The following is a 15,860-nucleotide window of genomic DNA, read 5'->3' on the forward strand; positions in this document are numbered from 1 at the left end:
AAACTGGGATAGAATGAGATAACCTTTTTCTTTTATACTAAATGAACATGTCTATTGGAAATATTTTTTCAAGTTATCTCAGTAATTTAGAAAAATCATTTTTCAAATGGGCCTAGCAGTGAAACCAATAGTGGAACTGAACGAGTGCGTGTCGTGATTCTAAAAGGACCTATGCCTCCACTAGAGGAAAATTAGTATTTAGTGGCACATGTTTAGCGACAATTCTATTAAAATGACACTATATTACAAAATTTTAAAAATTGTAATAATATTTATAGTCGGTTTCAAAAACCGACGGTATATTTTAACATAAACTTTTAAATAATTGGTATTTTTATGATGCATAATAAATTTGTTTTTTTGGCGCGTTTTCAGGGTAGAGTGTTTCACAACAATCCTGGCCCTTTCGTAGGTCATTTTTTCTTCTGCTGCGTTGCGAGTGTTTTCTCTATTTTTTGGAAGCCATCTTCTCTTCCATGGAAACCATTCTTGTAAGCAATGTTTTTCTCCTCTTGCAAATTTCATTTTCGAAGTTTTTTCTCCAACTCCTAAGTTGATTTCTATTCAAATTAGATTTTCTTTTGAAGTTTCAACTTCTCATAATCCCTAATTTCAATCCCTGACAAGTGTTTTTTGTATTGGATTAGGGGCAAAGCTCAAGAACATCGTTGAGGATTTCCTTTTCTCCTTCTATTAGCTTTCAATTTCTGACATATATCTGTTTCATTTCTCTTTTCCTCTTTCATTCTCTTGTATTTTGCTACCTTTTTCCATAATCATTTCCCCTAATTTCAATATAAACTCTTTCCCTTTTTATACCTTTTTATTGCATGTCAATTATTACACTCATAATTTCTCAATAATACTAGTAATCGTATGTAAAACAAAGCATGGAATTGGCGACTACATTGTTTTTAGTTGAGACTATTTCTAAATTAAAAATTAGTTCTGAGAGATAAGTTGCAAACAAATAGATCTATATGTTATTTTGGTTTCCATTTGGAGAATAGTTTAGGATTCGTGTTTTAGCATTTAAGTTAATGTTTGGCTTTTAATTTGTAGGTGGTGCTTCACCAGAGTCACTTGCCAAATGTGCAATGCAATTTTCTCAAAAATATAGTATCAGAGATGCACGATAGGTGGTATTCTCTACTCTGTGTTCTGTCATTTTTGCATAAGCTTATGCGAGTATGACAAACTTTAAGCTTTCAGCTTTGCCTCTTCTGTCGAATTTTTACAGGTTTGGACATTTCAAAGAACAAAAAGTTTTTTTTAGCTAAGAGACAGTCTAGAAGTGTTTGCAATTTGAATTATGCAAGGGACAAAGAACTCGCAATAGCAAGTTAACTTCCATGGACTTGAGTTTTCTAGTGGATCAGAGAAATGGTATTATGCAGAGCTTTGTTATTATAAATTTGAAACCATTTCATTTTGGAAATCCCTGTTAGATGGTTCAAATCCCTATTAGATGGTTTAAATCTAACATGAATTTCTTCCAAACACTGAAAATGGCTTTGGTATGCAGGTCCTAGGACTAATGTAAGGTCAGGATGAATTTAAGGTGATCCAAAAGCCAGAGTTTTAATTAGATGTACTGCACTAATGTCAGATGCCATGCAACAGGTTTGGTATAATACTATTTTAAATCATGAAAACAAAGTGGATGACAAAATTTCAAGGAAAAATAAGAAGTTATAATTAAGTCAACTGACAAATGGAATAACTTGGAGCATGTAAGGAATATGGGTCACGTTGCTACTTCTATATTAAACTTATGAAGAGAACAAACACTTTTTATGACACACCTAATTTTACTATGCGGAAAAGTCTAATATCGTGTTTGGAAGGAAGAAAATAAAATTATAGAAACTAACATTCTTTTTTAATCTGATTAGTTAGAAAATGAAAAGAAAGAAAAAATGTGTTGGGAGTTTACTGTGTATTAGAAGCAAATCAAAGTAGCATGTGATGAGTAATATTTATTAAAAGATGCGATAATCATTTAAAGGCTTAAAAACATATTTCTGCACATAACTTTATCTTTCTTTTTATATTTTCTCTTGCTGAGATTAAAGTTTATGAGAGAATATCTAACCGGCTTTGCCAGATTTATATTCTCATAAATTTTACCTCTGTTATGTTTATGTTTATATTTCATTCCCCCTCTTTCCCCCTCTTTCAATGGTATCAGAGCGAGAAATCCTTGGATACCTTTTTGAATATACGTGTGATTGAAGTGGCTTGTATTCGCTAGGATACCCTTTGTAGATCGGGCATGTTAAGGGCAGTAGAGCCGACAAAACTATAAGTCCCAGATGATCTTCCTTTGTGGGTTGAGGAATACTTTGCATATTGCGACACTCTTTACACTTATATTTTCTTGTACATGTTTTAAATCTGACAGAAACAATCAAACACTGCGCGTATTCTGGGTTATATTGCTTGTAGTGGGCATATAACTACGGAGTATATATTAAGAGGAGTGCTAATAGCACTTGGGTATAACAACCCCTTGGCTCGCAGTTGAGGTACACGAAGTCAGATTTGTTTTTTAAAAAAAAAAAAGAAAAAAAAAGAAAAAAAAAGAGTTTTTGAGCCTTATGATTATTTATATTCTTTTATAAGTATTACTCTACAGTGTATTCCGTAGATTCCTGCCTCTCATCCCCTACTACTGCTTTTCCGCTTTGCCTGATTACTATTGCTTTGCTCAAATTACACTGCTTTCTTATTTTTTTATGGATAACATACAACCATTCTTGGGCTCTGACTATAAATCAGCTTTAGCAGCTGTTGAAAAAATTACAAGCTCTCCTCCTGTAGGTTATAAAAAACCAACTTCAGAAGTAGATTCTGTACACACAGTCCTTATAGGACAAAATAACACTATCATAGCTCTTCTAGAAGAAGTTTCTAGAAAATTGAATCATATGATTGATTCTACAAAAAAGACTAACTTGTCCAAAGACATAGATGGTCTTATAAAGCAAGTATCAAAACTTTCCTTAGGGACACATACACCTATAAAAACAACTTTTAAAAATTCACAAAAATTTACCAAAGTTATAACTAAAAAAGATTCAAAAGCTGCAAGTACCAACGCAGCACCTGCCACAAACAATAATGATAGTTTATAATGATAACACAACCCAATACTTCTACACAAACACAAACTGATAATATTAACATGAATAGTACAACAGGTAGCACACAAACACAAAGATTCCCTGGAATTCCCAGAAGATTAAGAGAACACCAGACTAGAAGTCAAAATCTTATACAACACCCAGGAATTTTAGATAGATTCTTAAATAGACAAAGAACTACTAATATTAGAAGATTAGAAGATTTAGTAGATGTACAACAAAATACAGATATAGGATCTAACTCAAGGATAGATTCCCTAAATCCTAGACAATTATACAACATAGGATGGTTGAGTTCTGAACGAACCAGCCTTTACAGATATAGGAGAATAGAAGATTTTCATCTCCCTGACAACACCTATGAGATAATCCCACTAATATCTCCACAAACAGGGAGACAATTACAAAACCAACAAGGAAGATATGTCCACATGAGATTAATTACCATAGGAGTCAGATCCTTAGCCAGACATATGATCGGAGCTAGAGCTTTGATAGTTCTACACGATTCAAGATTTCAAAATAATGATTCACAAAGTGTAATAGGGATTTTAGAGGTAGACTTAAATCAACCCTTTTCCCTTATTTATCTTGCTCCAAATTTCACATTAACTTTACAGGATTTTATAAATCACATAAACTTAGAAGTACAAACAATAGGTTTTGGACCCAATTGGATGGGTGAAAATCTACATTTAGACATAACCTTCATAGGAAGGATAAGTAACCATATTTCTTCTATGTATAGAATAAACACTAGACCATTAGAAGAAGCCATTAGCTCTTATGGTACACAATTCTTGCCAGCTCAAGCCTTCACAAGAAGAAATGAAGGACATTTATGGCAAACACATTTACCCAGAGAAGAAAATAACCCAATTACAGCCCCTTCATCTGCCATTTTACATAACAGGTCTAGAGGACTTAGTCTAAGTTTTGTAGATTACACAAATATACCACAAATTGACTTAGAACAAGATAGGTTAGTTGAAAATAGGTATAGCACCTCAGCCATACCTGATAACGAACACATTTCCATGATGAATATCTTACAATACGAAGAAGATAAAGATGATGAAATGACTGACGAAGAGTGGAATCATCATCAAGAAATTATAGCCATGTATAGACAAGGATCTATGAATCCCTCTACAAACACAAATTCTGAAGATATTTATGATGAAACAGACAATATCATAAATGAATTTCTTGATAGTCTGCATTTAGAAGAAGACAATTCTTCAGTAAAATCAGAACCTCTATCTACAATAGGTCTTGTCAATGAAAGTATAGGATCAGTAAACCCCAACAGTTATCAGTTAGAACATGTTGGTACACAAAGCTATTCTACTGGGTTCATACCCAGAGAATCTCCAACAAGTGTTATTCTTACAGATAATCAATATACAACACAGGGAAAAAGACTCCCAATAGAACCAAATTTCCCATTACCAAATCTTTTATTAAATATAGGAGGAATTGACCCTCAGTTATTACCAACATACATTGAACAATGGACTGCTACTGTAATCCGTGATTATGGTATCCATTACGAAAAAGAAGTCCAATCTTCACAAGAAATGATTGCCAAAGGTGAAACTTATTTAGGTGATATAGCAAGAGCATGTTGGGAATCTTTTAAACAAAAATACCCAACAGAATTAAATACATTAGTGATCGAACCCGGTCCTAATATCTATAATTTTTGTTCTCTAATACAAAGATTACTCACCTCCCAATCTGCAAATGATGGGAATACACTCAGACAACGAATTTACCTAGGACATCTAGAAAGGTTGTCTATAACATATTTTGGAAAGATTAAAGAATTTTTACAAGATTATCTCATGTATGCCTCCATAGCTGGATGCTTTCATGATATAAGTATTGGAGAAAAAATGTTCCTCAAACTTCCAGGAAAATTAGGTCAGAAAATTAGAGAATCCTGGAAAAACGATGAGGTAACTCCTATGTTAAATAACCTCTCAATAAGAATACAACACATTATGAAAATAATGGAAGACACCTGCACACATATTACAATACAGAAACAACTAAAAAATTCCGATTCTGGAATTTGTAAACAGATATACACTCCACAGCAGTACCATCAAAACAGACCTAACAGAAAATATATTCCCAAAAGAAGACCTAAATATAACCAATCTTACAGTCAAAGGACCCAATCCTCTACACAAAAACCTTCAAATTCTAGAAAAACTTATACAGTAAGATCCTCAAATTCTAGGAAACCTACTCTAAACCCTGACAGGCACGTCAGAAAATTTAGAGAAAATAAAAATTACAAACAAGCATTAAAATGTTATGCTTGTAACCAAACTGGACATTTCTCAAGAGATTGTCCAAACATAGCAAATCTCTACACAAAAGAGGCAGAGCTAATCAAATCTTGCCACATGAATCTTCTTCCGATCGACGAAGATGTATCTACTGATTCTGAAATATTATCAGTAGTTAGTATAACAGAATTCAATGATGAAATTAATTTAGAAAAACAACCCAAAAATTATGATATAATAAATGATTTCACAAATAATGAATTTATCCAACTTTACCCCAAAGAATACAATTTCGAATTAAATGACAAATATAACGAACTAGGCGAAATATTAGATGATTCTGGATATTATCTAATGAACATAACTGAAACAAATATTTGTCCTCATACATTACAATACTTTTCAGGACCGACATCCATTCCCTGCCAGTACTGTGATAGATATTTTCATAAATCACAAATGGCTCATTGTCCTTTATGTTACAAAAATTTTTGTATAAAATGTATTACAACACATTTAAAAATACAAGAAATACCAATCTTTTTAGAACAAAAAGAAAACATAAAGGATAAAAATATAATTGATACTAGGACTTCAATTTTAGAAACCAGGGTAAATAGCCTAGAAGAAAAAATCCTTCGTCTAGAACAAATAATCCAAGATTCTGGATCAGGCAACATACAAAATAACATGATGGGAACAACAGAATGTATCCCATTAGTTTGTAATGAAAAAAAACTAATATCTGTTAAAGTATTAGTAAAATTAAATTTCCCAAAACAAAACAAAAACCCTGCTAAAGAAGAAATCATACAGGCCCTCTTAGACACAGGATGCTCTGAGACAGTCATCTGCAAAACAAAAGTACCTCCATATATGATTACTAAAAGTAAACATATACAAAAAACAAGAACTATGTCTGGAATAGTAATGATAAATGATGAAGAAATAAACAATATTTCTCTTCAATTTAGTACAAATTGTGACCTATTTGGCCAAAAAATACACCTTAGAACCATGCGTGTAGAAAATTTAGTCCCTTCAAAACAAAGCATGATTATTGGGTTAGATTTTATTCTAGGCCATAATAGAACTATCACTATAAACAAAGATTATGTCATTATTAGCGACAAATCACAAATGTCACCCATAATTAGTGGAGACAACTATACAAAACCATCCCCTGATGAGTGTTCATGTACAAACAATAAATCCTCAGAAAAATGTGATTGTATGAAAGAAGATTTAGAATCCATAGATTACTGTCTAGATGACACTATGGACTCTTTTTCATCCATAAAAATATCAAAAACAATTACTTTTGATAATATCCAACAAATTTTAGATAGGTTAAATAAAACCAGTATAATAGGAGAAGATCCCACAAAATTTTGGGATCGTGATCCCATTACTTGTAAATTAAATATAATTAACCCAGATTTAATTATAAAAACTAAGGATATACAGTTCAATAACTGGGAACAAGAAGAATGTCGGATGCATATCGACCACCTTCTGAAATTGAAAGTAATAGCTCCAAGTGAAAGCCCTCACAGGAGTCCTGCTTTCATAGTAAATAAATCTTCTGAACAAAAAAGAGGTAAATCCAGAATGGTTTACAACTATAAACGTTTGAATGATAATACAGTTGAAGATGGATATACGATTCCATCTAAAGAAATCCTTATAAACCGAATTCAGAACGCAAAGTGGTTCTCAAAATTCGATCTCAAAAGTGGATTTCATCAAGTTAAAATGGAACCGGAATCCATAAAATGGACAGCATTCTCCTGTTCTGAAGGATAATACGAATGGCATGTCATGCCTTTTGGTCTTAAAAATGCTCCAGCAATTTTTCAAAGAAAAATGGATAACATTTTTAATGACTTCAAATCTTTTACGTGTGTCTATATAGACGATATACTTATTTTTTCCAAAACAAAAGAGGACCATTATCTCCATCTAAAACAAGTATTATACAAACTTGAAAGATATGGTTTAATTATATCAAAAGGAAAAATGGAAATTTGTAAAAATTTCATTGAATTCCTTGGAACAGAAATAGGTAATGGAACTATCAAACTCCAACCCCATATTTCTAAGAAAATACAAGATTTTCCTGACAAAATGGAAGACATAAAAACACTAAGATCCTTTTTAGGACTTTTAAATTATGCTAGAAATTTTATCCCGGATTTAGGAAAATTTACTGCTCCTTTATACAATAAAACTTCTCTAAAAGGAGAAAGAAAGTTTAATTCTGAAGATATAAAATTGGTTCAAAACATAAAACAAAAGGTAAATAAATTACCTACCCTACAATTACCATTAGATTCAGATTATTTAGTAGTCGAATGTGATGGATGTGAAGCAGGATGGGGAGCCATCCTAAAAAGAAAGAAAAACAAATATCTGTCTAAAAAGGATGAGCAAATATGTAGATATGCTTCCGGAAAATATACTGTAAAACCACAAGTTTATCAAACCAGCACTGATTACGAGGTCAATGCAATTATACACGCCTTAGAAGCATTTAAATTATTTTTAATAAACAAACCAGAAATAACCATTAGAACTGATTGTGAAGCAATTGTTTCCTATGGAAAAAACCAAATAAATAATGACAAAAAACCACACAGAAGATGGTTACTTTTTAGAGACTACATAAATTCCGGAAAAATTATAAATTTTGAACATATTAAAGGATCTGACAATATGTTTGCTGATATCCTTTCCAGGTACATCATACAAAAGTAAAACTCAAAGAGTTTTTACAATCATATATGAATATGATACACATTGAAGATCCTGAGATCCCTCCAGGATTCCGATTCAGGATCAGAATACAACCATTACAGCTTAGAAGGATTAATCCTAATCCTGCTATAGAAATATCTAAACAAACAAAAAGGTTTAAAAGAAAATTAGCCAAATTAAGGCGAAGGAGAAGTGAACTTTTCCCACACAATCCTTTCCAATATGCTTTTACACTTGCCTCGTACAAGGCCAACATCTTGGTCTTAGAACACCACTTACAAAAACTTAAACACTTTATTGCTTAACTAATTTGCTTCTATGTTGCAGGTACAAATATTCCAAAATGGAATTTATACAAAATACAAAGAAAGGACCTCTGGGTCCTAAATCAGTAAAATCCCCTTTTGTGGTGGACCAATACACAAAATATGGCAAACAAGAGTTGCCAATACTTACAAATACCTACCATTTCCCTGGTAGAGACAACACAAATGTCAAATTAAATGTTTTAATTGACAACATTTGGAATATTCCAAAATACACAGTTCAAAATGAACAAGTCACTAAGGTGAAACAAAGCATCATTAGTGCATTATACAATTTCTGCAATGCAGATAACAAAGGAGTTTTGTTAACTTCACCATCCTCTCCTTCTGGGAAGGGATTTACACATTATGCCTTGATCACAGGGCCAAACAAAGGAGTTTATACTTCATACAAAGACCTCTCTGAGGCAAAACAAGACCAATTCTGGTCTACATACAAAGGTTTTAATTCCCTAGAAGAAGCTCAAATGGCTTTAAAACTAGGAACTATTGATGAAGAAAAAATAAAGACTGGGATAGCATTCGAACCCAAGACCCAAACATATACCTATGCTGCCTCTTGCAGTTTTTCACCACAAATAAACCCAAACATTTTCCTTGCAAAATTCGATGTCATACAGGAATTCTTGTTTGAGGTACATTCTGAAACACAAAATTACAACGGTTTGTTTGTTAAACCCCAAACATATTTTGATACAAAGACACCGTGCCAAGAGTCCTCCGACTATTGTAAAACAGTGTCCACAAAATGTACTTGCCAGATCAAGTTTATCTTTAGGAAGACCCAAATTGATTTAAAGACCTTCAGAAACCAACTATACAGAGACGTGGTCATATGTCCTTCCCTATTATTAGAGGCAGGATGTCTCCAGACACTTATTATCCCCCCTACCGAAAAGTTTAACTCTCTTACTCAAGAAATAAATTCGGTAGTAAATGAGATACAAGCAGAATATATGACCAGCATCTGCCTACAAATTACCTCTTCTCCCAAGAGCGCCATGAACCCTGACAGCATGGCAACCCATGTGATAAAACTATACACAGAGTGAAATCCTGAGGCTCATGTCCATCTGCAACACGGAACCTTGAAAGGATTATCTTTAAACAAAGAAAAGCTTTACCAATACCAGCTCTGGAAGGCATATGTTGAAGGATCAAACTGGAATTTCTCTAGGAAGGATAATTCAGAATATATCCTTTTGAAAGAAACCATAAACACCAAGATGTATTGGAAAAAGTTTATGGGAAATAAATTCCATCCTTTCCCTATTGAAGCCAGTCTAATACTGGTAAAAAGATTTGAAAAGGAAAGGATATACAGAGAAATCTACGAAGAAACAGGAAGCCATGGACAAGGAACACCTGGATCTTCTTTTCCTTCAGACAATGAAGACTCTGATCAAATCCTTGAAGAAGACCATGAAGACTTAATGGTCTCCAGAAAAGGACAATAAAAGTTTTACCTGTGACACAGTAATTTTACTCTTATCTGAGTAATAGACTGAAGGGTAAAACAACACAGTTATCACATGACCTACACTACAAGTAACCGGTCATTTAAAAACCGGTTCAACAGGTTACAAGTCCAACATTTTTCTATAAAAGAATCTGTAAGACCCTTATGCTGGGCAAGAAACTCTGAACTCCTCCCTCTCTCTTAATCTTTCTTACTCTTTCCTCTGCCTTCTCTCTAGTTCTCTCTCTCCTCTCTCAACTTTCCTCCCTCTGCTACTGTATATTCAACCATAAATAAACGAAGATTTTCAGAACTTTCTCCCCCCTCTGTGGAAGCAAAGTAAGTCTTTATGGAGTAGTTTATTTTTGGGCATCTACGGATGCCTTGAGTAATATTTATTAAAAGATGCGATAATCATTTAAAGGCTTAAAAACATATTTCTGCACATAACTTTATCTTTCTTTTTATATTTTCTCTTGCTGAGATTAAAGTTTATGAGAGAATATCTAACCGGCTTTGCCAGATTTATATTCTCATAAATTTTACCTCTGTTATGTTTATGTTTATATTTCATTCCCCCTCTGTTATGTTTAATTCCATTTTATGACATTATGTACTTGTTTTTTACCATTCCAAAACGTTTTATGACTTTTAGTATTAGAATCGAATTTATGTCCCTTTGAAGATGATCGGAGTAAACTTTGAAAATTATTGTGATTAGCTCAAGCATATCTTAGCTCAAACCATACATAGAATTGAAAACATGCTATAAAGAAGATTGCAAGTCGTAAGATTCGTTTTAAGAATAAAATGAATTAGAAAAAAGTAACAATGACAATGTTTCAATTAAATGATTTGTTGTAGAGTTAGATGCTTTCAAATCCCTATTAAATTAGATGGTTTAAAGTTCTAGATGGTTTAATGCAGAGCTTTTTTTATTTTAGGAAACTTTGGGTTGAAACTATGGAACGTATACCTATTATTATAATATATTAACTTCATATTAATTGGCAAGAATTTGAGAATCTAGTTTTTGGAGGAAAGCTCACTTGTTCATTTATTGTATACTTTGGTTTATTTATTGTGAATAAAATTATTCCTATTACTGTATATAAACCACATAAAGTAGTATGTTTATATCATCATGCAATGTAAATAAGTATATAATGAATAAAATAAAATAATTTATATTTTAAAACTTCCATCGTATTCTATAATTATCATCAAAATATTATTATTATTTTTTTAAAAATTATAATTTTGCTGGTGGTTATAACCGTCGCTAAATATTAAATATTTTAAAATAAAAAAAAATTCCTGACAGTTATAACCGCCGCTAAATATTAAATATTTTAAAATAAAAAAATTCCTGGCGGTTATAACCGCCGTTAAATATTAAGTAATTTAAAAAAATATATTTTAGAGGCAGTTTAAACTGACTTTAAAAATTTTAGTGGCGGTTATTTCGACGGTTATATTTAATCGACGTTATAATACCTTTGTGACGCTAAATTCTACGTCGGTTAATTAACTGACGGAAATAAAAATTGTGGCGATTTTAACCGCCATTAAACTACATCCTTAACTGACATTAAAAATTAAACTTTCAGTAGTGCTCCAATTCATTTCCTAAGGTTGTTCAGATTGACAATTGAGTCAAACTTAATCTCTCTTAGTAATGACTCAAAAGATAATATAATATAATTAAATTGAGAATTGATTTTGCATAAAGTTGAATTTAGTCCATATAATAACCACATTTCTTTGATGATTAAACACTCTTTTTCTCTTAAATGTAGACATATTTTTTCTTCCAAATTTAACAAGGCATGGATGAAGTCTACATCTGACTATAATCTGACATCTCTAACCAAACTCCTATTCATTAGACCGTCATTGTCTGCATATTGTCCACAAGCAACCACCTAATTTATATGCTAATTTTTTCTAACATGAATAATTTTGTTTTCTAATAAAGACATAAAAGGTTTATAGGATTCCCATTAAGCCTTAACACAATCACTTTGAGTTTAAGTCTATGGACCACTGAAATGCTTTACCATCACATCTTTCTCATCACCATTACCTGTTTACAAAATAATGCATATATAAAGAGTCCAACTTGCCACATTTTTAGTCATCCAACACAAACCTTCCACTCTTATCTCTAATCATATCAAAATTCTCTTTGTTTCCACTCACTGATAGTTTAATCATCATTCCAAGTCCAAACCATGTCACCAACAAACACTTATGCAAACTGAAATATGATATACATAATATAATACAATCACACAAGTTGTTGATACAAATTATTTATTGTGTTTGTCTGAACCAAAAATAGATACTATGCATAAGCAAAAATACGACATCAACATTATTAGTATGATTCTTATTCTTATTTTGGTTGAGTGAAGGTACAAAAGGTAGCCTTACCAAACAAATATTCTCAACCAGAGCCAATTAAGCATGACTAAAATAAGATTACAAATAAAACTCATTCTCTTCTTTTTTGGAATATTTAATTTAACTAAACAGTCAAATTTGTCTTCGTGTTGCTTAGATTGGATATAAAGCATAAAAAATGTCTCACAGCAAAGCGTTATATGATGGGGCTCTTCCAGAGGAAAATAGTTTACCAAACAATTGTAACAATTTGACAAAAGCAGCTACGATAGGTATATTGAGAAAACAAACAATAACCCTCATCTCAGAAGCAAAATTAATTAAACCAAATTCAAAGAAATTAACAAAATCAGGGACTAAACACTAAATTGCGTAGATAAGAGAAAAACCTTGATTGTACCGATCAATTGTGAAAAGACCAGAAGCAATGTAGATGTAAAAGAGATAAACCCTAGAATGTGAGATGTCAAAATTACAAAAGGGGATAACACTGAGTGTTAGAGAGAAATGATGAAGAACGATGAGCAATAAACGAAAATGAAGAACAAAGAAACAATAGCTCAGTTACCAGAGAAACGAAAATTGCAACAGTGAATGGGAGAGGAAGCCGCGACGCAGTTGGACTCGAGAGAAAGCCGTGACGTAGTTGAACAATCACGATGGTTGAACAGTTGGACTCGACGAACAGTTAGTAGGGGAGATGCAGTGGTGTGCAACCGTGAATGAGAGAAACATTGCAACAATGAAGAATGGGAGAGACATTGCAACAGGGATAGAAAGGAAGAAAAACTCTTAAAAGTGGATTTCACTTTCTTTCGGACCATAGTTTTTTTAGCCCACGTGTTTCAAAGAAAACATTCAAATAAATGTAGGTCTTGATTTGCTTTATGTCACATTTACAAAATTGTTGTATTTAATATATTTAAGCAACATTTATAGACATGTAGTATATTTTAGTGTGGTCTAAAATGCAAAATGACGTAGTGTAATTATAACATTACAAAAATTAATAAGAAAAACAATTTATTTTTTATACATATTGTGTTATAATTTTTGTAAGGCCCCCTTATATTCTCTATCCTAATGTTTAAGGATTGCCCCAATCTAATGGGTCTAAGGGTTTGCCCATGGGGTGTCCAAAGCCCTTAAGATAGCCAAACCCTCTCAATTTATCCTCACTTTGCAAAAAAAGTACTCACTCCTCTCCCTTTTCCCTAAAATAGAGCTCTACTAGGGTTTGGTTTCCACTTGTTCGTACTAGCTCAAAAGCTCACATCGTCTCACGTAAGTTGGTCCTTGAACCGTACTCCCTCCTTTCTAAGTTGTTTTCGTGGTTTCTGTTAGGGCTCACAATAGTAACCCTGTTATTCTTTCTATATCGTTGTTCCAATTTTTAAATCTGCTCCTGGAGCTACTAGGTTCATTGGCTTAAGGGTCAAAATCTGATATTAGCCCCTTTTCCAAGTAAGGGAAGCTAGAACTTATTTGTTTAATGCGATTGTTGCTTGACTTGCTATTGTTTCACAATTCTTAAGCTTGTGTGCTATTGTGAATGCATGGGATGCCTAGTTATATTGTTTGGATATGTATGTATGGCTGTTGTAGGGAGAACAATGGCGAGATCCGATGTTTTCGCCCAAGCGAACCTGTCTTGCCTAGGCGAGACTTGTAGAAACAGGCCCAGACTCACACTCGAGCTCTCGCTCAGGTGGAGATCTCTCGTTTTGAGCGAGGTACTATCTCGCTCAAGCGAGAGGGACTCGCCTAAGCGAGAACACGTGAGAGTTTGAGGCATGTCATTGCAGTTGTAGCCCAGGAGAGGGGTGGCCTCGCTCAGGCAAGGAGGGCTCGCCTCAGCGAGAACTAGTGAGTCTTGCAGGGTTCTCTGTTGGTAGTCTCGCTTAAGCGAGAACCTGTAGCTTGAGCGAAAGATCCCTTTCACCTGGGCGAGGGTCCTTGGCTTGAGCGAGATTAGTGCTCCATGACTGTTCTTTCCATGTTTTTGGTTGTTAATTGTATGGTTAGCTTGGAATACCCTATTTTAAGTATGAAGTATATGAATATGCATGTGAGATCTGATTGTATAGGCTGAAATGTTGAGTTGACATGATTTTGGCATGAACTGAGTATGGAACGGTTGGTTATAAAAGTGACATGGGATTGGTATGAGAATTAATGTTATTGTTGATAAATGGAACGTGTTGTTGGTATGTTTAGGGCGTAATCCCACGATAGTTTCGTGGTGGTGCCTCATTGGTTAGGGTGTAATTCCATGAATCTCTAGGTGAGATTTCATGGTGGTGCCTCAGTTGGTCGGGACGTAATTCCATGACCCCTGTTAGTGGGAGTTCATGGTGGTGCCCCATCTATATAATTTAGTAAGGATTCAAGGTAAGGATTGCATCTTGACACTCTAAAGAGTCAGTTAGTCTCACATATAGCGTATTGACTCGAGTGGTGAGAGTAGTAGGAGGCCTGAAACCCATTAAGGGTTAACCTTGTGTGTGGGGGATGAGACACTGGAAAATTTAGCTCGGTAGAGTAGTAAAGACCACCACAAGTGCAAGCATCCGCTGAATCTGACTAATTATATGTATCCGGATGAGTCGTGTCTTGAGTCTTAGTGTATTGTTTGTGAGTCATAACATGATTGGTTGATATATGCATTAGACTATGAAATTATAAGTGACTGTATGATAAATCATGTTTACTCTAGCTTACCCTTTCTGCTTGTTTGTGTTATGTGTGTGGTTTTCTCTTTTTGCGATGATCATTAATTTATTGATGTGAGCAGATGCGAGAACTCCCCGTGGTCATCAGGGTAATGGAGGTTCCGCTGCGTAGCCATCTAGGCTGGATTCTGTTCATTTGAGTTTCTTTTAGGGCTATGGCCCATGTATTTTTCCTTTCATTGGGCTTTATTTTGAAATATTGTTGATCTATTATTACACTTGGTTACTGGCATCGTGGTGTGCCTTAGGTCATTTCTTCTTTTCCTTTAGACAATTGTAAGGAGCAGGGTACATACTTTAGGACCTTGATTCTATTACTATTTTGTGTAATGTTTCATTTAATTATGTTATATTTTAAATAGGACGTTACAATTTTAATATAAATGTTATTGATAGATAGCTTTATTATAATAATTAATATTTTATTAGATGTTTTTATCTATATTTATACAAATATATAAAAGGGAATTTTCAGTTTGGTGTCCATATTTGCTTTTCAAATTTACTTTTTAAATAAAAGTTTTTTAAATTAAAATAATTATTTGCATAAGGATAGTTTCCTACACAAAGGAAATTCAAGCTCCTTCCTTGTGGTGACAGCCCATTTCAAATCATTACAAGGATCAATAACAATGCATGAGTTAGATTTACCTTCTACATATTTAGGTAGTCATTCTTTTAATGTGAGTGATCTAACTCATTTTTCTCGAGGCATCATGAATTTGTGAACGAAT

At 33.3% G+C, this 15,860-nt stretch overlaps 1 protein-coding gene across 3 annotated transcripts; it reads left to right on the forward strand.

Moving 5' to 3' along the window:
* Window positions 1-376: 376 nt before the first annotated feature.
* LOC114175381 (uncharacterized) lies at window positions 377-15,489 on the forward strand. 3 transcript variants are annotated; one of them, XR_014993282.1, is made up of 5 exons: window positions 377-491; window positions 1,063-1,139; window positions 1,241-1,386; window positions 1,526-1,623; window positions 15,189-15,489. XR_014993282.1 is itself a non-coding variant. In XM_085670255.1 (4 exons), the coding sequence occupies exon 4, from the start codon at window positions 3,137-3,139 to the stop codon at window positions 7,250-7,252; it is 4,116 nt and encodes a 1,371-aa protein (XP_085526381.1). In that variant the 5' UTR covers window positions 377-491; window positions 648-1,139; window positions 1,241-1,386; window positions 1,526-3,136. The 3 variants fall into 3 exon arrangements, 2 of the variants coding, with proteins under 2 accessions (XP_085526381.1, XP_085526380.1); XM_085670255.1 differs by lacking the exon at window positions 15,189-15,489 and having other exon boundaries at window positions 648-1,139; window positions 1,526-7,252; XM_085670254.1 differs by lacking the exon at window positions 15,189-15,489 and having other exon boundaries at window positions 1,526-7,252.
* Window positions 15,490-15,860: the final 371 nt, after the last annotated feature.

This window comes from Vigna unguiculata, chromosome 1 (assembly GCF_037176805.1).
Source record: "Vigna unguiculata cultivar grain cowpea cultivar isolate G323 ecotype 2 chromosome 1, ASM3717680v1, whole genome shotgun sequence".
Lineage (NCBI taxonomy): Eukaryota > Viridiplantae > Streptophyta > Magnoliopsida > Fabales > Fabaceae > Vigna > Vigna unguiculata.

Excerpts from the sequence above, each read along its gene's own strand:
- LOC114175381 (XM_085670255.1), top strand. The coding sequence starts at position 3,137 with ATGATAACACAACCCAATACTTCTACACAAACACAAACTGATAATATT.